A 27,350-nucleotide genomic window follows, 5' to 3' on the forward strand; every position below is an offset into this window, starting at 1 on the left:
AACATATATATCAGTTCTACACCTTTACCTTTAATGCCATATAAGACTAAGTACAGTGATTGTACATTGATCTTTTGAAATAATCAAGGTGCTTTTCACAGTTTTTTACTATTACTTTCCTGCTTTCTTTCTCACCCACTTTAAAATAAATCCAGACTGTCGAATGAGATGGTGATTGCATTTGCAGGAGAGCTCACCAAAAGGAACACTCTATATTCCTTCCTTCGTGGCGAATCTCCAGATTGCCATTTTGATATTGTTTTCTTTGCCACTGGAACAAATTTATGTCGCTTCTTTTCTCTTTACCTTATTTATTCCAAACTAATTCGCAAGAATTGTGGTGTCGAAAATAACCCGTGAAGACAGTGGAACGCTCTGCTATTTTAACCATCTAAATATACTGCATATGAGTTTGGCTTCGAGTTGAGCAAACACAATTAAATGTGATGGCAGAGACAGCAGAAGGGGTGGTGGTAGCAGATTTCTGGCTATCACTGGGAGGCCTTTCCAGGTGGACGATAACCGTACATCTGAGAGGAGAGAGAGATGAGAAAACACGTTTTAAAAGAGCCACGGATCTGTGGAGTTGATTTCTTGCTTTTACTAATAATAATTGTCGACGTGCTTCTCAGCTGTGTTGGATTATCTGTACGTGCCCTGTGGTGTGTAGAGGGTAGGAAATGCTGTCTCTGGCCTTGACCAGCACACGCTGCGCTCTCCAATGCGTGTTCTCAGGCGGATCCGCCGTTAGCACACTGTTTATGGCTGCTCACAGCAGTAAATTCCTGACGCAGCAGCCGGCTGCCCGGTTATGGAGAGGTGGGTTTAAGGGAAAGAGGAAGCTGATTTTACGAATATACACCTCTGAGCCATTACATCCATTGCATGCCATGGCATTCCTATGTGGTCTTTTTTTTTCCCCAAGCTCTCATTCCCTGGAAAACCCTTTCTTTCCCACCTCCACTCAAATACCTCAAACTCTGAGTCTACCTACCATCACCATCTTCCCTAACAGGAGCAGGCTTCCCTTCCATTTTTAATTCCCGAAGCAGCATGTTTTTTGGACAGAGATTGTCTACAGTGTCTTTGCAATACCGAAATTTAACGTTCTGATCCTCGGCATTTTCAGGGCTTAGGGCTTTGGTATATGAATCAAACAAACCCTTCAATGTGCATTGTTTCCTGAGCGACTGAACTGAATTAAACTGAACTGAACTTGTATATGTATATAGTACTTTCACAGACATCTTCCCCTTTGATCCTCATTACAACTAGGTAATGAGAGATAGGTACTTGTGAGGGTCCAAAACGATGTGCCCAAGATCACAGACATGAGCTAGCATCTGGAAGGCAAAATGAAGGCTTCTGATTCTGTATCTGGTACTTTATCTACAATACTGCACCGTATTCCTGGTCAGTTTCTTCTAGCTTTATTGAGATGTTGCTGACATGTAGCACTGTGCAAGTTTAATAAGGTGTACAGGGTGTTGATTTGGTATACTTATATTGCAGAATGGCTACCATCACAGTGCTAACTAACACCTCTGTCACCTCACATAGTTACCATTTCTTTTTTGTGGTGAGAACATGTCAGATCTACTCAGCAACTTTCAAGTGTATGATAGAGTAGTATTAACTGTAATCACCACGAGGTACACTAGTCTCATAACTGCAGGTTTGTACCTGTAGGTCAAAAATGTGTTTTTTTTTTTATTACTTCTATATTCACTGTATAAGTACTGGTGACAGTGAAGACAGAAAACAGAAGACACTTGCCAATCCATAGACATTTAATTATAACCTTATAAAGGAGGTACTATGTTACCCTTATTATCCTGATAAGGAATCTAAGGCGCACAGCTATGAGCTCCAGGCGATGGTGTTCAGATTCTGGCTCATGCTCCACGTTCTTAACCACTTGTATTAATTTTCTAGAGTTTTGCTTATGTCCATGGAATTCTCCAGGCCAGAATGAAAGTGGGTAGTCTTTCCCTTCTCCAGGGGATCTTCCTTACCCAGGGATTGAACCCAGGTCTCCCACACTGCAGGTGGATTCTTTACTAGCTGAGCCACAAGGGAAGCCCAAGAATACTGGAGTGGGTAGCCTATCCCTTCTCTAGCAGATCTTCCTGACCCAGGAATCAAACCTGGGTCTCCTGCATTGCAGGCAGATCCTTTACTAACTGAGCTATCAGGGAAGCCCTTGCCTATGTTACTCCTTCAAATGCTGAAGGGTGTCCTTGAGTGCTAGTCCACAATATTTTTAGTTCACTGGGAATTTCCACTTTGGTTATCACAATACTTATCTCCCCTCTTCAACCCTTATATCCCTCTCAGCAACTGCCCTGCCATCACCTATTTACCAGGAAAAATAAAATAACCTGAAATGAACCTCCTAGCTTTTCTTCCTAAACTTTGGTTTTGTTTATGTTATCTCCAATCCTTTGCTTCTTGTCTCTAGCCTTGGAGGAAGAAAGCCCTCTTCTCATTAAAACTTGAGAAGTAAGTTGACTGCATTTAGGTTGTAGAGGGTCTGAGGTCCAAGAAATTTGGACTTGAACCAATCCTGGACTTGAAGGAATCATCAAAGCCCGTAAGTAAAGGAATGATAGGAAACAGAAAGCTACTTTAGGACATTAATAATAAATGTGGTGGAAGGGTAGGATAATTTAAAAGGAGGAGGACCAGATTAGAGACTACTGCTAGAGATTGAGGAGATTATACATCACTGATATAAAAGACATTCCCAAGGAAGCTTGGGGGCCCAGCTCAATCTATTCCTAATATTCGTAAAAATAGCTCTGATACTTTCTCTTTGAAGACAGTGTGGCCTAGGTATTTATAGAAAGGTGCCATGCTTATCATTTCTTCAAACTGAGTGTCTCAGTTCAAATCCTCCAAGCAGGGATTAGAGGTCCATGAGGTTTAACAGAAAAAACGCACATGGAGTATAAAGAGGAGAAAACCCAGTTGCTGATCTGATACCTGTGAAAGGAGGGAGGGCAGAGGGGAAGATTAGGTGGGAAGAGCCTCAGATAACAGACTGGTTTTCGGAAAGCGTTGACAAGGCCAAGGAGGACTCCTTGAGCTTAAGTCGCACAGTGGAAGAGCCCCATGTCCTGCAGGAGTGGGCTGGTAGTATAGATCCACTGTGCTCAGACACGATTGAGACCCACTTGGGAAAAGCATGGCCTGAGCACAAATGCCACAGGAGATGCAGAGAAGTGACCGCGAGGGCCCTCACTTCCCGTGCTGACTGCAGCAGGAGGTGAGAGTGGTGCATTTCCATGGCTTCCACAGTGGGGATGCCAAGAGTGATTCTGTTACATGTGGAGAGGTTGTGTGTGTGTGTATTATGTAAGTGAAGAAGGATGAGATTTAAATAAAGCTCTCTATTACTTCAACGAGGTAGAAAACAGACAACCTAAATAAATACATTAAATGCTATTGACAGAAATGCAGAATTGGCAACATTTTGATGAAAGGAAGGTATAATAATTTTCTCAAAAGCAGCCATGGGAGAATTTTTTGCTTGTCAAGTTGAACCAAAATTCACTTTGTAATGAATTTTCTCCTACCTAATTATGCATTCACATACTGGCACTTTGGGGTTCTTGCAACGGATCAAAAGCTATTAAAAACTTGCTTGAATGGAGTAAATTCTTTTTTCAATAACTATTCTTTAAATCTCTCCCCTGTCAAGTTCTGTTCAGACCCCAAAGCCTCTGTGATGTTTTCCTGCAAAAAAGTTTCAGCATAGTTTCTACCAGGAGTAGCTGTCATAGGCCCATTGATTCAGTTTGGCCGTAGATGAAAAGAACATTGACTGCTTTCGGGCTTATTGGTTATCGCTGAATATCTCTTGTCTATTTTGTTGCTATATCAACATGAAGAGAGGAAATTGTCTCTTTGAAGATATGTTTATTATGACATAATTATGAGAGAAATTTAGATCTCTATTAAACATAATTAGTATAAGAACAAATCTGAACAGCTAATAGAATTGTTCACTTTATATAATATTTTATATCACTATATTAACATTACTATAATATGTTTGTAACGTGTTGTATGTAAAATTAGTTAGGATACCAATAGTGCTTTCTTATACTGTAAATGAAAATCTCACCTTTAAGTACCTTAGGGGTGTAACTCTGAATTTTATTTTTCCATAATACAAGATCTGGTGAAAAAATTAAATCAAGATGTTTTTGCACCCACAATATTTGGATTAATATAAGTTTGAAATTTATTTTGTAATAAACTATAAGCAATGCACGTATGTGATTTCAAATGGTCCAGGAAGTTAAGACATAAAATTTGAAAGGTCCTCTCCCCAGCTCCTCAGTCACACAGGTTCCACTGTACTTGCAGCCATTTGAACCATTTCTGATTTTGTTTTTGATTAATAAATCTAAGTGACAGTTTACACCACTAATTTTTTTAATCTATCAGCTTAAAATTAATATGTATGGGCTCCTTGCAATAGAGGATTTAACTTATACTACCTCTTCCTCTTCCCTTCAAGCTCTGCTAATAAAGTTTTCACTTTAGTTCTTCTACTGCTCACCTTTATGTGATATAACAGAGCCTGTATTTTAAAATCAGTTTGTTTTGTTTTTTATTTTAAAAATTTTACATAAAGAATAAAGTTCGCTCTTTTTGGTGTACAATTCTGAGTTTTGACAAATGCATGAAGTTATTTAATAGCACAATCAAAATACAGAAAATCCCATTTCTCAAAAAATTCCCTTGTGCTGACCCCTTCCAATTTCAGTTCCTCCCCCATCCCAGTCCCCGGTAACCACTGATCTGCTCTGGTCTCTATAGTGAAGTGAAGTGAAGTCGCTCAGTCGTGTCCGACTCTTTGCGACCCCATGAGCTGAAGCCTACTGGGCTCCTCTGTCCATGGGATTTTCCAGGCAAGAGTACTGGAGTGGGTTGCCATTTCCTTCTCCAGGGGAACTTCCCGACCTATAGTTTGTTTTTGTTTTTGTTTTTTTTCCTTTCAAGCTTGTCAGTGTAAGAGATTTATACAGTACATCACCTTTTCAGTCTGGCTTCTCGGCATCATGCGTTTGAGATTCTTGGGCTCGCTTGTTCTTCCTCTGGAATAACAGTCCATTGCCTGAAGGTCGCACTGTCTGTTGATCAGCTTACCTGTTAAAGGACCTTTGGGTTGTTTCCAGTGTTTGGTGATTTGAATAAAGCCTCTGTAACCTTTCATGTACAGGTTTTGCACGAATATAGTTTTTTTTTTTTCTCACTTGGACAATACCTAAGCATGGGAGTGCTGGATTGTATGGTATGGCTATGTTTGACTTTATAAAGAAACGATATCCTTCTGTATTTTATACTGCCTATCAGAAATCTGATGGCTAATCAGTTCTTCTCCTTCTCATATCCCTGTCGTGTCGATGCTTTCTTGCTGTTATTAAGTAACTCCTCCTTACCAGCTACCGCTGGTCATTCTGAAATGAGATTGTGTCAGTGTGTGAATCTTTGGTTTTTCATAGCACCTTCAATATTGTGATCTCCTTCAGATTCAAAGATTTTTTTTTCCTGTTATTGATTATTCTCTTGGCTCCCATCCCCAGTTACATTCTATATCCCTTTTTGGAATTCCTGTAAAGACAGGTGTTCTGACTTACTCTTCCTCAGATACTGGTAGAGGCTTCTTAGACCTTGTCTCCTCATTCTCCAACTCTCTGTATCCTTCCCACCTCTTTTTTTGGTAATTAAATCATTCAGTTCAGTGACTTTAAGGGATTACCTTAGGTCCCAAGATCAGATACCTTCAGGGGCTGCACAAATAATACCAAAATGTAAAGGCAAGGTATAATACAATAAAGGGAGGTGAGAGCATCTAGATAAAAACATCCAAATTCTTTTTCTTTTTTTATTGTGTTAGCTAAATAATGGGCTTCCCTTGTGGCTCAGCTGGTAAAGAATCCGCCTGCAATGCGGTAGACCTGGGTTCGATCCCTGGGTTGGGAATATCCCCTGGAGAAGGGAAAGGCTACCCACTCCAATAATCTGGCCTGGAGAATTCCACAGACTGTATAGTCCAAGGGGTCACAAAGGGACACGACTGAGCGACTTTCACTAGCTAAATGACATGTCATCAGAATGGAGTAGGTCCACCAATATGAACCTCTAATTCTATGGCACTAATTCATCTGTAGCTCCAGTTCTAATTGTTCTGTAAGATTCCAGATCACATACACTCGGTTTTTTCACCGTAAGGATATTTTAATGTAGTAACTCTCATACCATAAGGAAGTCCTAACATCATAATTATCTTCATCAGGTAAATTCCTCTTTAGAGTTGGGTGATTTCTATTCATAGAACTAACTTTTTTTTTCCTGTCCTCAGCTTAGAAACCTTGAATTACTTTGCAAAATTTCCATCTCCTTTCATCTGCATCCCGTTACACACCATGTGCCCCCGAGTTTTCCCTCTGAACATTTCTTAGAGTCACTGCTTTTTTCTGTTAATGCTCCTCTGCTCAAAATCCAGTGCCCTCATCTCTTGATCCCTAGATGTCCTGCCTTCACTTCTTATCCATTTATGTCTGCTGCATTAATATGTTTTTTTCTTAAACTTTTCCTTCGTTATTAAAAACAATTGAAAACAACATTAACATTTTAAAATACAGAAATAGTATGTTTATAATCTAAGTTCACCACCCAGATACAGTCCTTCATTTTTCCAAGTCCTTTTTCTATGTACACAACACACTTCCTTTTTCCAGCCACAATGAGGAAGGAATCCATCTAAAGTTATAGGTTCTAAATTCTTCACAAAACTATTTTTGTCATTCATTGATTTTTATTTTTAATAGGGCTTCCCTGGTGGCTCAGGCAGTAAAGAGACTGCCTGCAATGCAGGAGATCTGGTTTCGATCCCTGGATCGGGAAGATGCCCTGGAGACAGGAATAGCTACCCACTCCAGTATTCTTGCTTGGAGAGCCTGGTGGGCTACAATTCATAGGGTTGCTAGCATTATATCAAATTAATGCAGCACAGTTTAGCCATTGCTCCGTTGCTTGAGATCCTTGCTTTGTTTCCCTTTTCCATATTATATTGTCATGAGTGTGTAGGTTACTTCTAATGCACACAGACAGAAGGTAGAATAAAAAGATACAGGCAAACTTGTTTTACAAATTACCAGATATTCAAAGGGATAAGAAGTAGAGTGAAATAAAAAATTTTTCAACATCTTTTTTTTTCTGCTACTCGTCTACTTCAAATTTACATTGGCTTCACATTGCCTGAAACTCCTCTAAGCCCCGAAGTCAAGGCTTCCGTCATCCAGTCCTCCCACTTACCAAATGCCTCCTTTATAACGGAGCCCGCTGTGCCTTTAATCATTGCATGACAACCTGTGGTTCAAAATCTTCCTCTGCCACTTTATCTAAGCCTCCTTTTTCTTGTTTGTATAAGTGAGATCTTAGCAGCACTTTTCTTACTGAGTGGGCAAACCGAAAGGTTAACCTCTAGCAAGTATTTAGTACAAACCCCGAAACATAGGAAATGTCCTATGAATATAAATTGTTCTTGTTTTTAGCTATTATTTGGTCCTCTTTGGGCAGACCAGAGTAGGCTGTAAGGGGCCAGGATAAAATTGTAAAACACAGCCCAGACAAGCATGCGGATAATTGCGAAGTAGAGGAACGGAGGGCCAAGGAGAAAAAGCCATGATGAGATAAGAGCCATCCAGAGCACTGTTTATTAGTTGCTGGCTGTGTGATACATGGTCTGGATTCAAGGCAAAGGATGAGCTCAGAAAGTTGATGTCTGACTGTTCATGGGCCAACGGCAGGGAAGGCGTGGCCCAAAAAGGCCAATATTTGACATTAATTCAGTGAACATTAACAACCTGCTGTGCACCAGGTCCTGTGTTCAGCTGTGGATTTTGAGTTACTCAGAAATCAGGATCTAGCCATGGGGTCTGTGTCCAGGGTATCAGCATCCATGATGAAACTGATGTGACATCTGCCCTCAGAGACAGAGACTCATCACTTCCTGACCAGGACTAAGGTTCACCTCTGGTCACTGATGGAGTGGAGGCTCCAGGCGAGGCGACCCATGTGGTTGGAGGACAAGGACGTCTGTTCAGAAGCCAAGCACATCTCATGTTAAGGACAGCTACACTTTTGCCCAGGCTTATCCCCTCTGCTTCCCTTGACCGTCATCCTCCAAGTCTGCCCTTCGAAAACCAGCTCAGGCCCGCCATCAAAGCCCTCTCCAGTTCTGTCGTTCTCAGAAATCCTCTGGCATTTACAAACAGTTAAACTTGTTGATGTTCAGTATGTGATACGCTATGATGGTTGCCAATGTTTTCGGTCAGCCGTCTCCCCGGATATTCTTGTCAACACTCGGACAGTGGACATCTCGAGCTCCCACTTGACACACGTCCAATAAAGCACACAGTATGGAAGTGTAGGACTGTGCAGCTCATGCCTTTTGGCTTCCAGTCTGAATTTACTGTTTCAGAATGGTTTTTCCTTTTGTTTTTAGACCTTACTGAGGATCACCAGGAAAAAGAGACTTTGTTAACTCATTTATTGAACATTTTACTAAACTGTTTTCAATTAAATGTATGCTCATTAGAAGTCACACAATACAAATGTTGTGTAAAGTTAAAGTTAACTGATTGCTTGTTCACCCTCATTTTACATAGTGCCACGCACTCGAGGTAAAAAATCTGTCCTCTTTCATTCTCATTTAAACCTTAAAATATCCTTTGATCATCAAGTCATCATTCTGAATAGAATTTTAAAAGAAAAAAAAATTACCAGGAATTTTAAAAGATGTCTAAATGCTACAATTTAGAAAAAATAATAGATTAAAATATTCCAGTTTTCTGTTAAAAAAAGTTTTCTAAGTCACAAAGACATGTGGGATTTAACAACCAACCTGTAAGCTGGTGGATCTCTTATTGTCAAATAATTGACAATTCTAGGTTAATGAATTAAAATCTATTAATAGTCAGAGTCCTAGGGTACAAAAGAATTGGTCTGGGCTGAGCAGATTTGTAAAGAAGTCAGTAAGCTGGTTAAAATCTTGTTGCTGTTTGCCTGTCTCACTTGCCAAGAAAATTCTTTTCATCAGAATTATGTCTTTGCCAAATTTGTTCATTTGGCTCAGCCTGAGCTAGAGATGAATATCCACTTGTCCATTTCAGCTAGTCAGACCTGTAAAGGACTTAAAGAGTTAGGACTCCCTGGAAATTGATAACTTTGTATAAATGGCAGTTTGGGCTCTTGTTATTTTATTATACAGAGAATATACTTGCCAGCAGATGAAAGTAAAGAATTACATAACCCACAAAAACCACTGTGTTGATTATAAGAACGCTTCTATTTCATTATTCTGTCTAGCAAGACTTTGAGGAAATAGATGGACCTGTGCCTGTTTGTTCATTTATCCATCCGTCAAATAGTCACTAGGCACAGCAGATAAAGAAATAAGCCAGACACAGCCCCGGTTGTCAAGGAACTCAGAATCTAGTAGAGGAGACAGACTTGAAAAATCAGTGGCTATGGGTACAACAGAGGTTCATGCAGGTGCAGTGGAAGGTGTCAGAGGAAGGGAGCGCTCACTCCACTGAATGCAGAAGCCGTCAGGAAATCCACCCAGGATATGGTGATACTTGAGCTGCATGGTGATGATTGAACCTGAGTCAGCCAGGGACCCAAGATGAGCAGTGGTCATCCTGCGTATTTTGGCTAGAGTAATCAGTCTCTTCACTGAATTTTTCCCTTTTGAATCACTTCCATTTGTAACATATAAGCACAGCGAATCAATGTTAGACTGCTCAGGATGAAATCAGAGGCTGAATAGAGAGGAAGGGGTGGTAGGGGAGAAGGGGGACACCTGTCTTACTTTGGCCCACATGTACCTGCTCAGTTGCTAAGTCGTGTCCAACTCTTTGCAATCCCATAAACTGGGGCCTGCCAGGCTCCTCTGTGGGATTTCCCAGGGAAGAATACTAGAGTGGGCAGCCATTCCCTTCTCCAGGGGATCTTCTCTACCAGGGATCGAAACCGCGGCTCTTGAATTGGCAAGCAGATTCTTTACCAATGAGCCACCAGGGAAGCCCATACTTTGGCCCATAACTGGGGAATATTGAAGGAGTTACAGATTCTTTTTTTTTTTTGAATCCTTGGTCTCATCTGACCCTGAAGTTTGCAGGCGTGTGTAAGCAATTGCTGGGGCCAGTGTAATTCATAGATCAAATGGCCCTGTAGTATGTCACTAAAATTCTATTGGCCTTATAGTTATTCAGCTTGGATGGGATGTACTTTGGTGAGGGCACTCCTGGTGAGTGATGGACAACTCTTCAGATGAGATGTGCTAGTTTAACACTGGCCTTGGTCAAGTAGGAGAGGTGCCCCTGATTGGTGTTGCTCTTATTTATTTATTTATTTATTTTTTGGTGTTGCTCTTAATCTCTCAGTGTGCTTGCAGCTTGTTCTGGAGCTGGACAGTCTGTTCTTCGGTACCTGTTTCTCTCTAAACCATAAAAATTGCCTGACAGTGGCAGGAATGACCGGGAGAGGTAGTGATGCTTCTGGTCTACTTGTTCATGGTTATTACCCTGAACTGGCTGATCCAAGATGGACTCAAGCCACATCTCTAGACCCCCAAGGAGTTTCTGGGGGAAGAAACTAAGTGGAATTGTTTCCTAATTAAGTCCTTACTTTCTCTCACTTAGCAAATAATCTAACAGGGAATTTAGGATTGACATTTGATTTTAGCAAAAGGACGTGCATGTCGGTGATAGATGCTTGTTCATAACAACTCCAAGAATGTGGATTAAATGTGTGACTTTAATGCGTTTGTTGGAAATACTGTTATTTTTCACAAAGTAAAAGCATTCGTAATTTTGCTACAAGGAGGAATATTTGCTTCCTCTCACACATTTTATTTAATAATTTTACTTCTTTCAAGGCAAAACAGCACACAATTTGAAAATGAAATTTCCCCAAAGTGTTCAGTGTTGCTAATATGTTTTCCATTTTCTTCATTATGCTATAGTGGAATATTGCCATACTTTGAAATGTGCAACGTATCTCCCTGGAGGCAGCAGATGGTGTGACTAGTCTGTCTTCTGGTAAAGGATTTTTCATGAGAGATGGCATCTAGGGCTGAATGGGATGGGGGTCCTGCCCTCAGAGAGCACCGGCTCTCATCTTACTGTATCAGTACAACATTTTATAAGTTACTGTTTATAAATATGGGGAAAAAAAGCCTGCAAAAATGGAAAGGTTTTGGCACATTTTTAAGCTTCTTTTTTCTTAGTTTATATGAGAAAATAATTCATTTGGAAACTATTTATTTGCTTTATATTCATGTTTTTCTCACTGAATGCTTCACTAAGAGGACCAGCTGACCCCTTGGGCAGGACATGATTTCAGAGGTGTTTCTATCCTAGTCTATGATCTGGTTTTCAGCTTTGAAAGTCTGGTAACGTGGATTCATAGAAATACTGGCTCATTAGTTCAGTTCAGTCGTTCAGTTGTGTCCGACTCTTTGCGACCCCATGAACCGCAGTACACCAGGTCTCCTTGTCCATCACCAACTCCCGGAGTCCACCCAAACCCATGTCCATCGAGTTAGTGATGCCATCCAACCATCTCATCCTCTGCCGTCCCCTTCTCCTGCCTTCAATCTTTCCCAGCACCAAGGAAAGGAAAGTGAAGTTGCTCAGTTGTGTCTGACTCTTTGCGACCCCACGGACTGTAGCCTACCAGGCACCTCTGTCCCTGGGATTTTCCAGGCAATAGTACTGGAGTGGATTGCCATTTCCTTCTCCAGGGGATCTTCCCAACCCAGGGATCGAACCCAGGTCTCCCACATTGTAGACAGACGCTTTACCCTCTGAGCCAGTAAGCTCTTTGCATTAGGTGGCCATATTATTGGAGTTTCAGCTTCAATATCAGTCCCTCCAATGAACACCCAGGACTGATCTCCTTTAGGATGGACTGGTTGGATCTCCTTGCAGTCCAAGGGACTCTCAAGAGTCTTCTCCAACACCACAGTTCAAAAGCATCAATTCTTCTGCACTCAGCTTTCTTTATAGTCCAACTCTCACATCCATACATGACCACTGGAAAAACCATAGCCTTGACTAGATGGACCTTTGTTGGCAAAGTAATGTCTCTGCTTTTTAATATGCTGTCTAGGTTGGTCATAACTTTTCTTCCAAGGAGTAAGCGTCTTTTAAAACTCATAGAAACTTGTGTAAAACCAGAGCTCCGTCTTACCAATTTACAGTGAAAAATACACCTTGAAGCAGATCTATTCATTCTCTCTCTCAAGGTAAATTGACATTAGAAGCCAGGTTATGACAAAAAAAAATTTTTTTTGATGAGTAGGAGTGAACCATCTCTCCATGGGGCTATATGCCTGCCATTAAGATCTAAAGCACGTATTATGAGTCAGGAGAAGGCAATGGCACCCCACTCCAGTACTCTTGCTTGGAAAGTCCCATGGGCGGAGGAGCCTGGTAGGCTGCAGTCCATGGGGTCGCTAAGAGTTGGACACGACTGAGCGACTTCACTTTCACTTTTCACTTTCATGCATTGGAGAAGGAAATGGCAACCCACTCCAATATTCTTGCCTGGAGAATCCCAGGGACGGGGGAGCCTGGTGGGCTGCCGTCTATGGGGTCGCACAGAGTCGGACACGACTGAAGCGACTTGCAGCAGCAGTCTTGTTTCTGAATTGTGCTAACAAGTTTTTATACTTTCTGGACATTTTTGGTCCTCTGCTGACTACTCTGTTTACATCATCTCTTTAAAGAAAACAGGGGAGATGCAGAAAAATTCCCCTCTACTCTCCTAGGTTTGATAGCTGGGTCTATAAAATAAATAGAGAAAGACAGATTAATAGGAAAAAAGGTTCACAAATTTGTTTGTCTTTAATATTACTTGCACAGGTGTATTGCCAGGGAGAAAAAGTGAATACCCTCCAAAATGGTGAGATTTGAGAACTTATATATCATCTTAACAGATGAAGGGGAGAAGGAATGTAGGCCACTTATGGGAGAGTAAAAGATTTTTAGGAAAGAAGAACCAGTTTTTAGAAGAATATTGTGAAGTGTGATAGTTTGTGTGGCTTCCCAGGTGGCTTAGGGGTAAAGATTCCGCCTGCCAATGCAGGAGACACAGGAGATGCGAATTTGATCCCTGGGTTGGGAAGATGAAGAAATGGCAACCCACTCCAGTATTCTTGCCTGGGAAAACCCATGGACAGAGAAGCCTGGCAGGCTACACAGTCCTTGGGGTTACAAAGAGACAGACACAATTTAGCAACTAAATAACAATGTGATAGTTTGTGACATTATCAGACAAACCCAGATAGTTTGGGTGTGGTGTTGACCTCTAATCTCTTCTCCTGTGAGAACAATCAGTCTTCCCAGGTTAATGATACATCTGGGAAGGGGATTTATGGCAATTGAGTTCCTTTCGGAGAATCTGTCTTTAGACAGATAGGAGAGTTCAGAGAATTCCTCTCCCTGTACAGGCTGTTTCAGATATCTTCAGCTCAAAATAACCAATACACCAAAGCAGCATACTTTGAGGTGCCTGTCCTGAACTCCTTCAACAGTGCATAAGTACTTAACTCCCAAATAGAATGTAATTTTATCATGAGTGAAAACTCCAGGAGAGTATTTTGTTTTTTTTTTTTCTATAAGTGAAAAGTGAAGTCACTCAGTTGTGTCCGACTCTTTGCGATCCCATGGACTGTAGCCTACCAAGCTCCTCCGTCGACCAGAGTGGGCTGCCATTTCCTTCTCCAAGGGATCTTCCCAACCCAGGGATCAAACCTGGGTCTCCCACATTGCGGGCAGACACTTTACCATCTGAGCCATCGGGGAACCCCTTTTTTCTGTAATGCTAAGATCAATTAGCAATGTCTGGCACAGACAGGAGAGGAGCGCGACAGCTTTTGTGATGCACATTTGTTCATTGTGGCTTAAGTCTGAACTTTATGCAATCAAATGATTCTCTGATTGATATTTAAGAACAGCACTCTGCACCCATGGAAATCATTTGAGAACATGCTTTGAAAGCTGGAAGACCTCTTAACTTTCTCATTTTATTATTTAGAAAATATTTGTCTTGAGGGCCTTACTGAAGACATGGAACTAGTAGGTAGCAGAACACCAACTTAAGCCCAGGATTTCTGTCTCATAGTCCAGCATATTTTCTTACAAACTGAAATACTAGATCTAAGAACCCTAAAGACTGATGACTTTATTTTCCAGCTGAGTTTGAGAAATATCTTTTCCTTGGTAGGAACAAGTTTTTTTACGCTTTTAGATTAGCAAAATGAGCATGAGGATTATTATACAGTGCAGTGATACTTAATCATGGACACATGTTATTAATAGAGTTACTTGGGAAGAGTATAAAAAAAAAACTAAAAAATTTCTTAGTCGAGGCACAGTCATTCATTGGTACATTTTAAAAGTTTTCCATGTGATTTAACTTTTCAGCCAAAATAGAAACAATTGATACAATAATTTGAAAACTTGTTGAAATAATCAAATACTACATGAGTGCTTAAAAGTCATTGTTGACATTGTTAAGTTCTTGAAGGAATCAATATTTTTATCAGCCAAAAACATTCCTTCCAAGTAAACATCACCACATTACAAGATTAGTACACTACTAAATATCTTTTATGCTATAATTCTTAATACAGGCATCAAATAAGCAGTTGGAGAAGTAGCAGTGATTGTGATAAAAATATAAAGGTCAGAACATGGTGACTGGCAGAATGGAAACTTGTGATTTTTAGCTGCCCACTTATTGATAGTACTGAGAATTTTTTTTAGTCTTTCTGTCACTTTAAACTTTGTATGAAATACGTAAACTGTGGAAGGGAATGCCAGTGCAAAATCTAGATTAAAGAGTAATAAGTATTTACTTTAAAAATACATTTTAGTATTTATTTCAATGTTATTGAAGTTTTGGAAATTCATAGTGATTCAAAAATGAAGCTAAAGAATGGAACCCTGAGAAAAAGATTCTTGTCTTCCATGTGTCCTTAATTGCCCACCGTTTTGTCTTATACTAGATTGTTTTCACAGTACACCTGCCTCTTCTCTAGTTCACACTTCATGAGCGTAAGGAGGGCATTACGTGGTTTTGTTTGAAAAGCCTTTTCAGTCTCTAGAGCAAGATTAGGGGGGAAACAGTAGCAGTGCTGCCTTGCACTCGAGAAGTCATGGAATACCAGACACACTGCAAGAAGAACAACTGAAGGTGAGACTCGTGAGATAAGGCCTAAAGATTTCCATTGATCATCTATAGACAATTAAAGCTACCTAGCTATCTGGTCGGGAACTAGAACCTTCCTAGTTCTGATGAAAATAGGTAGAGTGTGTAGCATAAGAGCTGGCACTGTAGAAGCCCTCTTACAGTACAGAGAATTTAGAATTACCACTCTACAAGTCGACCCTGAAATATGTCATAGGAAAACTTTTTTAATGTGACTTTTTGGATTGGCAGGTTATGACAAAACTACATTCATGTTACTTGAATACATCTTTTGTCTAGTTTTACATGCTTTTTGACTTGTCTAGAAAATGACATATTGAAGTTTTCATTAGCTTTAACCAGGTGTGATTTTCTTATGGAAGATGCCTCAGCAGGCCTGCAGTTTAAGGTGAATAAACCAGTGAAGCTCAGAAAGGCCATAGCCCTCCTTCAGATGGTAGCAATGAGCTGAAAGACTCATTAATCAACCGCAGCATCACAGGTGTGATGGCTTGCCTACAAACTGCCAACAGACTGTGAAAGTCACATCCGACGGGCTAAATTGTCAAACTAGACCCATCCATAAACATTTTAACACAGCAGAATTCCAACTCTTTTGTCTTTAAGATGTGAGTCTGAGATGTTAACGTTCCTCCAAGCCTGCTTATGAAATGTTTATTTTATTTCATAAAATTCAAATTTCTTAAAAAAGAAATTTGGCCGCCTTTTCTATCACAAAAATCTCTATTAGTGTTTTTATTTTTAATTTTGTTTTCTATTGGTTATTTAATATCCTTTATCTTAAGGATCTATTCTTTTGTATTACATGAAAGGAAGGAGGATTGAATTGGCCTGTGTCAAGGCTTTAGCAGTAGTGAAAATCCATTTTTTTAGCATGTATATTAGCTTGATTTGTGCACTCAGAAGTGTTTTCACAAAGAAGATAATATCTGCAGATATGTTTTAATGGGAGAACCATGTAAATACTTTTATTTCTAACTAAAAGAAATTTTTACTTCAGGTAAACTGCTTGATTTGGGGGGTTTTCTTTTGATCTGTAAGAAATCGTAATTTTAATTGGGTTTTAGTCTCTTTGTATCTTTTTAATGATGCATCACCAGAGAAGTCTAGTTGTTTCTCTGTCCATTGGAAAGATAAAATAAATACTAAATAAACCAGGGTGTGAAAAAGGAAATAGAGATTAAAGTTTATGTCCTTTAGTGAATCATACTCTAATTCACATTCCTTGTTAATCTCTGTTCTGCCAAAATATTAGTAGATTATGTATAAATTACCATAAAGCATTTTGATTACTACTCTTTTGTTGACCTTAACTTGATATTGAAAAGTTACTTTGGAAGAACTGAGTAGGAATATGTGGGGAGCGGGGGTGAATTTTTTATAACTAGAAATTAATAAAGAGTTAATCTGTGGCCCATTTCATAGTTATGTAAGTAAAACTGAACAAACTCTGATATTTCTAGTATTTATCTGATATTATATCAGTTCAGTTCAGTCGCTCAGTCCTGTCTGACTCTGAGACCCCGTGGACTGCAGCATGCCAGGCCTCCCTGTCCATCACCAACTCTGGAAGCTTGCTCAAACTCATGTCCATGGAGTCAGTGATGCCATCCAACCATCTCATCCCCTGTCGTCCCCTTCTCCTCCTGCCTTCAATCTTTCCCAGCATCAGGGTCTTTTCCAATGAGTCAGTTTTTTCGCATCAGGTGGCCAAAGGATTGGAGTTTCAGCCTCAGCATCAGGCCTTCCAGTAAATATTCAGGACTGATTTCCTTTAGGATGGACTGATTGCATCTCCTTACAGTCCAAGAGACTCTTCAAGAGTCTTCTCCAACACCACAGTTCAAAAACATCAATTCTTCAGCACTCAGCTTTCTTTATAGTCCAACTCTCACGTCCATACATGACTACTGGAAAAACCATAGCTTTGACTAGACAGAGCTTTATTGGCAAAGTAATATGTCTGCTCTTTAATATGCTATCTAGCTTGGTCATAGCTTTTCTTCTAAGGAGCAAGTGTCTTTTAATTTCATGGCTGCAATCACCATCTGCAGTGATTTTGGAGCCCAAGAAAATGAAGTCTCTCACTGTTTCCATTGTTACCCCATCTATTTGCTATGAAGTGTTGGGACCGAATGTCACGATTAGTTTTTTGAATGTTGAATTTGAAGCCAACTTTTTCAATTTCCTCCTTCACTTTCATTTGCTATTATATATTTATCTGATATTTGTATAACTTCTATATACCCAGGATTCTACTGGGAATTCTTGGTTAAGAAGCAATCAAATTGATTTACTCTTGGTATAGATACATGCACAGAGGAAGCCCTCAGTAAGTATTTATTTTGATTTGAAATTAGTTGGAGAATCGATAGGATTATAGTAGAAAGGGAATAGAAGAATGAGAATTATATACCGAGAATTTGCTGAAGTACCAAAATTTCAATCAATATCTTACCTGTGATCCTTTATTAACTGAATTTAATTTGATTGAGAACAGTTAATAATGCTATATGATTAGAAAGTAAAGTATGTAAGAAACATAATAAAGGTTAAAATTCCAACTAAAAGATATATAAGCATTTTGAAATTTCCATTTACACACAATATTCTATGCTCATGTTACTCTGAAAACATTTGTTTTGAGCATCCTCATAAAATTTCCCCTTCCCCCACCCCTTTTCCCTATCTGTGTACATTTATGCATAACTTCTAGTAACTACTCTCATTGACAGAAATTAGAAGAAAGAGCTGTCACATCATAGTCTCATCATAGATGGAATACAGAACTGAATTAGCTTCATTTTAATGGAAATATATATATAAAGGTGCTGCCATTGGAATCTTTGAAAAGTATGCTTTGAAATAAGCCTAATGGCCATTTATTTTTTACCTATATTGTTAGTGGCTTAGTAATTACACACTTCTCCCCCTGTAAAATAATAAAGTGTTCCCTTTACTTGTCATAATAAAAACTCTGAGAAGTACATTTCAATATACCCAGACTCCTACCAGTAAAGTGTTAATAAAATTAATAATAAAAAGTATAATGATTTCTACTGGGATAATTACATGGGTAATTTAACAGTAGATTTGGATGAAACTGGAAGCTTTATATGATAAACAGTTAAACCTCTATAAATGGTATATAGAAAATCAGATTAGCCCATTGTCTTTTGCATACAAAAGGAATCTTTTAAAATGTTAAGTAGTAGCAATGCTTAAAAGGTAAATTTTCTCTTTCATTATTCTAATAAATAGCTCTTTAAAAATATTTGACTAATTGTTGTTTCTTGGTTTTATTGTCTCTTCACATTTTTGAAGTATATACCCTCACAGCAGAGTTATAAATCCAGTCTGCTTATTTTTTTAATTTTATTAATTAAATGGAAAGAATGAACTATAGCTTCTCAAATGACATAGTTTGGGGAAGTTTTTAACTTGATCTGTACTCTTCATAGCTGGTTTCCACACAAGAATATTCTTGACTATCCAATGAAAACGTAGTTTAAAATGTGAAGAAATTTGTCTTCTAAGGAAAGCCTATGGAGCCTCATACGTTTAGACCACTTGTTACTTGATTGGCAACACGCTGTACATTTTTACACAAACTTTTAATTCTCAGAACTTTGTGTTAAACACTTGTCATATTTTTAGGGAAATAGGTTGAAAGAAGATAAAGGTTTGCTGAATGTCACACAGTTTTTACACGGCCAGGGTGGAATTCAAGTCAAAGGTGATGGTTGACTCCACGGCCTAAGTCCTTTTCACTCCAGACTGCTGGCAAAATACAAGTTGTAATGATATATGATTCAAATATTCTGTTGACGTTAACATTCTTATAATGCGTGCGTGCTAAGTTGTTTCAGTCTTGTCTAACTCTTTGCAGCCCTGTGGAGTGTAACAGCTCGCCAGGCTCCTCTGTCCATGGGGATTCTCCAGGCAAGAATACTGGGGTGGGTTGCCATGCCCTCCTCGACGGGATCTTCCCGCCCCAGGGATCAAACACCCATCTCTTATGTTCCCTGTGTTGGAATACAGGTTCTTTACCACTAGCGCCACCTGGGAAGCCCAAACATGCCTATAATATACATATGCTATTTTTAATGATTTTTATTGTAAAATATAACAGAAAACGACATAAAACTTAAGTGTGACACTTTATGAATTGTCCTAAAGCAAATATTCATTTACCACCACTGATAGCCAATATTCAGGAATAGAACATTGCCAGCACCCTTGAATCTATCCCACCCCCATGATCCATTCTAAATACTATCTTTTCCCTTCTTCCCGAAGATTAAGCACTATCTTTACTTCTTCTTCTTCTTCTTTTTTTTTTTACTATCTTTACTTCTAACACTTCAGTGCAAGTTTGTGTTTTATTTAATTGTGGTAACATACACGTAAGAGTTGCCATTAAAATTTTTTTTTAAATGTACAATTCAGTGGCGTAAGTAGTTCACTTTATTTGACAGTCATTACCACTATCCATTTTCAGTACATTCTCATCTTCCCAACCCAGGACTCTATCAATTAACTAATAACTCCCCATTCCTTTCTTCTCCCAAGCCTGGCAACTGCTGTCCTACTTTCTGTGTTTATAAATTTTGCTCTTTTAGGTATCTCAAGTAAGTGGGGTTATGTTACTCTTGTCTTTCTGTGACTGGTTTATTTCACTTAGCATCATTTCTTTAGGCTCATCCATATTGTAGTATCTGACAGAGTGTCCTTACTTTTTCAGGCCATGTTAGATACAGATGTGTATATATACCACATTTTGTTTATTCATTTATCTGTCGTTGGGCACTTGGATCTCTTCTGCCTCTTGGCTGTTGTGCATAACGTTGCCATGAACTTGGATTTACAAATACCTGTTGAAATTCATGCTTTCAATCTTGTTGAGTATGTACTCAGAAGTGGAATTACTGTATCATATAGTAATTCTATGCTTAATATTTTGAGCACTACCATTGTTTTCTACAGTGACTGAAGCATCTTACATTTCCGCTTGCAGTGCATAAAGGTTCCAATTTTTCCAGATCCTTGACACACTTATTTTCTGTTTTTTTGGGGGATGGGTAATTTGCTGTTTTAAAAAACTTATCATAAGTAAAATCATACATTTTTAATTGGTTTTAGCTTTTGCTATGTTTGTGAGATTCACGCATCCAATTGAATGTAACTGAAGTTGTACATTTTCATTGTTGTAGAGTATCCCATTTTATGATAACATTCAGTTTCTCAACCATTCTACTGTTGATGAACATTTAGATGGTTTCCAGTTCTTAGCTGTTATAAATAATGTGGCTGGGAACATTCATGTACATGAATCTTGGTATTATGTGTAGGCAATTTGTGTTGTATACATAGAAGTAGAATTGCTAGGTCTTAGAGTATATTGCCCGTTATAAGTATATGAGTTCTCACTGCATCATATCCTCCCAGTACAAATATGGTTATAGAAATTCTGACAGATGTCATTACTGATGATGGTGAACATTTTGTTCATTTATTTTTTAAGCATTTAGATATCTTCTTTGGTGAAATGTCTTTAAGCCTCCTGCCTATTTGCCTCTTGATCTTTTTTCTTTATTGATTTGTATGAAAAAATATATAGATAAATAGATGTATGGATGAGGAGATACAAACCCTTTGTTGCAAATATCTTCTATTCCTTGGCTTGCCTTTTTACTTTCTTAATGATTTTTTTTTTTTTTGGAAATTGAAGTTTTTTATGTAGTAAGATTTATAAAACAATTTCCCTTTATAAATATTAGTTTTTTTGCCTTTTTAAAGGACAGTCTTTAATGATTAGTGTTTTCTATTTTATTACTAGCAAATAGTATCATTTTATATTTGGAACTTTTACTTTTTCAGGCTATCATAAACAGGCTTCCCCTCATTAACAGAAAGAAACATCTTTGAAAGAAAGAACATCAGACTAAAATTATGGAGTCCAAGAGCAGGTTTATGCTTGAAAACAATAGACAGTAAATATAGAGATCTTTGCAGACTGTCTTCTTTTGTACCTAATTAGTACATCTCAAGCCTTTTCTAGTCCTAGTATACTGGTGAATGGTTGTAGAATTTGACTTTTGCAAACTATAAAATTTTGCTGCATTTTACTTTTTCCCACTCCAACTTGACTCCATTAAGGCTCTTAATTGATACTTGTATTTGATACTCCAAGTAAGGTCTGTATAACTCCATGTGCCTTCTAGAGTAGCTGAAGGTCATTAACATGTATCCATTGTGAACTTTTTCACATATGTCAGAGTAATTAATATAGTTTATTATAGCAGTATCATTAATCTTATTAGCTTAATCATTTAGGCTGTTTTATTGTCTTCCATTGCCCTGAACTTAAAACAACATAAGAAAAGAATACTCAGGGGCCCTAAACTGTGACAATATGAAATACATATCAATGTTCATATTAACTAATAATTAAGGTTTATAATAATAGACATATGTGGAACAAAATTTGTTTTTAATCATTTTGTATAAATGATTTTATATAAATGATATATATTGACATATAGGCTAAGAATATATCATATGTTAATTCAACTAAACATTTTATTCAAATATCAGGGAACCCCTGGGTAGTTTTTTTCCATACCAGAGATTAGACATACAGAGTCTCCAAAGTGGGAAAAGAATAGAGAATTTTCAGAGCTGAAAGGTTTTTTGTATCCAAACAAATCTTGTGAAAGCATGCATTGAATCTCATTAAGAATGGTAGATCAGTTTGGTAGCAGATTTGTCCTATCCTGGAACATTTTGCCCCTCAACTGAATTTTTCCTACTTTTTGACTTATTTTCTTATTAGTCACTCTCAGTATTAAAATGTGCATCTTTTTACAATTTACTTCATAGGAACTTTGCTCCTGTATTTTTCCATTTCTTCCCTCTTTTTTTGTGCTATTATTGCCATATGTATTAAATCTATATATGTTTTAAACCCAATAATTCATTTTTGAGTACTACTTTTTGCAACCTATTCTTTTTAAAAAGTTGAGAAAATAGTGAAGAGTAAAGAAAGGGTAGTAATATTTATTTACTCTTTAAAATTTATCACCCAGTGTATTTACCTGTTCTGGTGTTCTTGATTTCTTCTGCGGACTCTCATTAGTATCATTTCCTTTTAAGTAGCCAGCCAATTTTTTCCCTCTTATAGTAACTTGATATTTAAACTTGAAAGACAAAAACAGTTGTTCCTTCACCTTTGAAGATCAGTTCTCTCACCAGTTCATGTCTTGATGTTTATCAGTCAGTCAGTTCAGTTCAGTTGCTCAGTCGTGTCTGACTCTTTGCGACCCCGTGGACTGCAGCACACCAGGCCTCCCTGTCCATCACCAACTCCTGAAGCTTATTCAAACTCATGTCCATTGAGTTGGTGATGCCATCCAACATCCCCGTCCTCTGCCATCCCCTCTCCTCCTGCCTTCCGTCTTTCCCAGCATCAGAATGTTCATCATTCTGTGTCAGTTTCCCCAAGAGAATGTGTCCCTTCAATCCGATTATTCACATCTTAATCTATTTCTGGTAAGTTTTCTTAAATTATATCTTTGGATATTTTCCCCATTTCATTTGTTTAATTCTTTTTTTTTTTTTTTTAAGAGATACCAATTATGCTTATATTGGATCTCCTTCAGTGCCTTCCATATTTAACATCATTTAGTTGTTTGCTGATTTCCATTTAATTTTCTTACTCTTCTTAATTCTTCTATGTCTTTTCACCTTTTTTAGTGCTTCCAACATGGCCTTCACAAAACAAAATAACTTTAATAAACACTTAGATAATGTAGCAAAATTTCCATTTATTTGTATTGAGAGTTGAGGGCAGGATTTATTTTGGTAATTCTTGGTGTGGCCCTGGAAGTTGCATACTAAAATTTCTCCATAATATCCTACAAATATATTCCTAAAAGATAGATCAAGAAAATGAAATTTACTGTAGAATTATGACTTTACTTTTTATATCTATATGTGTAGGCATATTGAAAACATTTTTTGCTAGTTTTGTGTGTAATTACAGGTAGGAGGATTATGTATTTGGTATTATTCTTCATCAAAATTATTGCTTTAACATTTTAAAAGATTTAATCCATATTATTATAAAGGTATGTCTGTTGTCAGTTTCTTTTAGCTTCTATTGTAATATTTATGAATGTTTTAGGCAAAGAGTGGTATTTGATTAAAATGTCATTAATTTTACTCAATGTATTTCATTATAGTTTTTACTTTATTATTTATCAAACCATCTTAAAATCTAAAATATTAATGAATAATATAGTGATAATAGGTTATTTTACTTTTTTTCCTCTTATATCTTTTTAAAAATAATGCACACTGGTGTTTTTTGTATCATACTGCCTTTTCAATTAAATAAGATCCTTTTAAACAATTACAAGGGAATGCAATATCAAGCTCTATTTACTTTATTGTTCTATATGATCCTGTATTTTCAAATTGGAGAACATGGGATAATTTTAAAAGGTGAGTATATCCATTTCTAATTTCAGTCTGTAAATACTAAACAAGGGAAGTCATTGCTACCCTAAGAGCAGTATGTAACTAATGGAAGACATCTGATAATTTTTAATGTATATGAAATTTTAAAAGGTTACATGTAAATTCAAGCTCATTTCTACAGGGATAGTTTCTATATTTTTTTAATAAATAAAAATAAATTGATTCAATTATGAAACAGAAATATCTTGAATGCAACTAAGTAATGTATGCATATATATAATAAATCTTAGTCTTGTGTCAGGAGAAGTGAATCTGCTATCTATTACACTGACTGCTTATTAATTATTAATCACTTGAAAAATAAAAAATGAGATACATATTAAATATTGGCTATAAAACAAAATCTGGAAAAACTAGGTTCTTTTTTCTGGAAAACCCCTTGAAAGTACTGGTTTATATCCAAAATGATATAGATTTTCAGATAAATATTTGAGAGGAAGGTTGAAAATAGAGAATAAACACAATGCACTTGAATTTGGTCTTATTGCTGTCAAGTGTGCTACTTCACCAAGATACAGAATAAATGAAAAATCAACTGTATAGTGCATGTAATTTTCTCCTGCTGAGCAAAGAATTAGTGAAGTCATGATTTCTCAATGTGGACAGCAAATATACCTGTAGAGAGTGTAATGAAGAGATGGAGATGAGTTTTTATTCCCCCTTCCTCATACTGAATTGGCTGTAGAACAAGAATAAAAATTCAAAGGGCAGTTTTTTCTTCTGCATAAAGTGATATTCAGGTTCCGTGCTTTGCTAGAAATATAAATAGAGGCTGAAGCATGTAGGACTAGCTTCAGTATGGCTGGATTAATAATTTAAAAAAGGAGAGCTTGCATAGAAACATGCACCCTGTGATTCAGCCACTTCTCCTCTGCTTATTAACATTTGCTGAGCATCAACTTATAAAGAACCAGGACGCAGAGATGATTTAAAGTAATCTTGCAAGGAATCTCTGGTTAGTATTCCTCAAGTCTGAGAACTCTAGGTACCCTTGTTCAGTGTCTGTGTAGAGCACTTAGCATATTTCTTTTTTCTCCATAGTATTAAATGTGTGGGAACATGTGATCAGGGTCCTTTTTATATTCAAAATGGGTCAGCTTCTGTCTAGAAAGTGTCTTATTGTCATGATGTCACCACATCTCAAGATTTGTGACCTTTTGCACCATATGGATTCATGGTAGTCCACGTCCTAGCTTACAGGCCAGAGTGCTTTTGTGCCCCCGCTAGGGGGTATCAAAGGCTTTTGGTCTGGAATTTCAAGTACGGATAGATTTGGAAAAACAAAAAGTAATTTTTATATATCCTAAGGACCGCCAGATGTCGCAAAGGCATCATTGATGAAATGGTTTTTATCCAAAATGTGGCACTTATATAAGGAATACTAGTATTGTGCTTGAGAGTCGTAGAGGCCATAACAGGTCAGTGAAATGTCCTTCAAACATCTGATTTTTACATTCAAGAATGGGCCCAGATGAAAAGATAACCACATATCTGACACTGACGTTGCTACCATTTAGACAACCGATTCAATTGCCTTAGTCAGTGGGATCAATCAGGCCTTTATTACTTTGAAAAACCACAGAAAGATATGGTTTTTCTTTTTCTTTAAAAATGATTATTTGGAACTACATCCTGCCACTGTATTTTAACCCTAACATCAATTGCTGCATAGAAGCACATATAAACTTTCATAACTTCCCCTACCCCCTGAGTTTAAAACACTTTATGAGATATACAAAATTATAATAATGAAAGAAATGGTACTGAGTGAAATTCTGCTGAGCCAAACTGTATGCATAAATTGGCAGTTTAACAAGTAAAACTTGGAAGCAAGCATTTGATGATTGATTTTTTATTGAGACAGAAAAAGCATGATAGTGGGTAAAGTGATTTTCCTTATTGAGAAAAAATATAGTGTTTTTCAACATGTCTCTAGTATGAATGGAAGCCTTGTCAAAAAAACGGAGCAACACATAATATCTTTTAAAAGGTGAATTAACATAAGTATATCACTTATTTTATGGATCAGATTTTATACTTGTCAGTTTTATTCAGAATGTCATAAAGTTTATATCATAAAGATGGTATGATTATCTTTGTTATATCCTGAAAAAAACTGATATTAACTGCTTTGCTGGTGGATTATAAAATATACTCAGCTGAAGAAATGCATTGATGAAAATGAAGGCCAAAATATGTATTCACATGTAGATCTTAGGCAACTCCCTGGTAATTTTAAGTCCTTGTAATACATTATTCAACAAGTAACATGCTGTATATTTGTGTGTAATAGGCTCTGCCTGAGAATACAAGAACTGTCAAGATAAAAATAAGGAACATACATCACTCTAATTTAATTAAAATTCATCAAAAAATCCCTCTATTGTCTGTATTACAGGTAGATGTATAAACTTGAAAAAATAATCATATACTAGACTTGAGATTTGCTGTTAGAAATTTTGTATATAGTTTTCTGTTGCTTGAAGAATATCTGGACGCACACTACATCAACATGTATGTACACATGCTGAATATTTTGTTTATACGTTTTCTTACTGTATCTATTTTATAGTTAGATCCTTGGGAAAATTTAAATGAGGAATATGAATTTGTTTATAGAGGGTTCTTTCCAAGTTTGTAAATGTACAGTTATTCCCAATTGTGTTTTCTAGCTATATTTTGCAATTCTACTTTGCTGTGGATATATTATTCCCATTTGGAATAAAATGTATAACAACATAAGGAGGACCTGCTCATGCTGGTTTTCTGGATTTAATTAGTAAGCAACCTGTGAATTTGTGGATCCTATTACATTTGAGTATGTGCATCATGGGTCCATGTTCCATGTGAAAGATTATCTGTATTTTATTCTAAGACTTTATGTATATTTAACCTTTAATTTGACTAGCAGGTTGTGTGATTTACATAAAAAATAGATCAGCTTTGAATTCACTGAATGTTATTGGTATAACATAATCAATCATCTCTAAATGTTAATGGTGTTAAAGAGCAATGAGAGCATATGTCTTATATTTGTAATCCTGTAGATTTATGAAATTATTTAGGATGTCTAAGAGCATTAGATCATGGCATTTCTCTGTGGTTAGTGATAGAAATTTTTTGAATGGTGGGTATCATTTTAATGAAGTTGGCAAATCAGCCAAATATAAGCACCTCTTTAAAAATCATGAATTACCTAATAGGTACCTTGATGACTAGAACATTCTTATGAAGGAATGTATACATAGACCTCAATACAGTGCTTAAAATGCTGTGACTTTGTCTCATTCTCTTTTCACTATCTTTTAATAAAATATGACTCTTTCTTTGGTATTATCCTAATTATGTTATGCACACAATTCTTCAATGAAGTAAAAAGTCAATATGTGAATGACAGTAGCGGGGGAAAAAATAGGATTTCAAATGGTAAAAAGCCTGCTCTGGTAACAAAGCCTGAATCAATCCCTGTGTTGTATAGCAGCTTGATCATATCTTTAAAACTGATACTA

General features: G+C 37.3%; 1 protein-coding gene across 7 annotated transcripts in view; it reads left to right on the top strand.

Annotated features, from left to right (window-relative positions):
- The window catches only part of KIAA0825 (KIAA0825 ortholog), a 442,771-nt gene that overhangs the window by 244,637 nt on the left and 170,784 nt on the right, over positions 1–27,350 (top strand). The window contains exon 21 of one of the 7 annotated variants that reach the window (XM_044948544.2): positions 8,010–9,547. The exons of 5 other annotated variants lie outside the window; for them this stretch is intronic. In XM_044948544.2, the coding sequence (XP_044804479.2) occupies positions 8,010–8,043 (34 nt within the window). In that variant the 3' untranslated portion in view covers positions 8,044–9,547. Of the gene's footprint in view, positions 1–6,845; positions 7,218–8,009; positions 9,548–27,350 lie in introns of those variants that run through there. One more of the 7 variants, XM_044948539.2, reaches the window with a different exon arrangement.

The sequence above is a fragment of the Bubalus bubalis genome, chromosome 9 (assembly GCF_019923935.1).
Source record: "Bubalus bubalis isolate 160015118507 breed Murrah chromosome 9, NDDB_SH_1, whole genome shotgun sequence".
Classification (NCBI taxonomy): domain Eukaryota; kingdom Metazoa; phylum Chordata; class Mammalia; order Artiodactyla; family Bovidae; genus Bubalus; species Bubalus bubalis.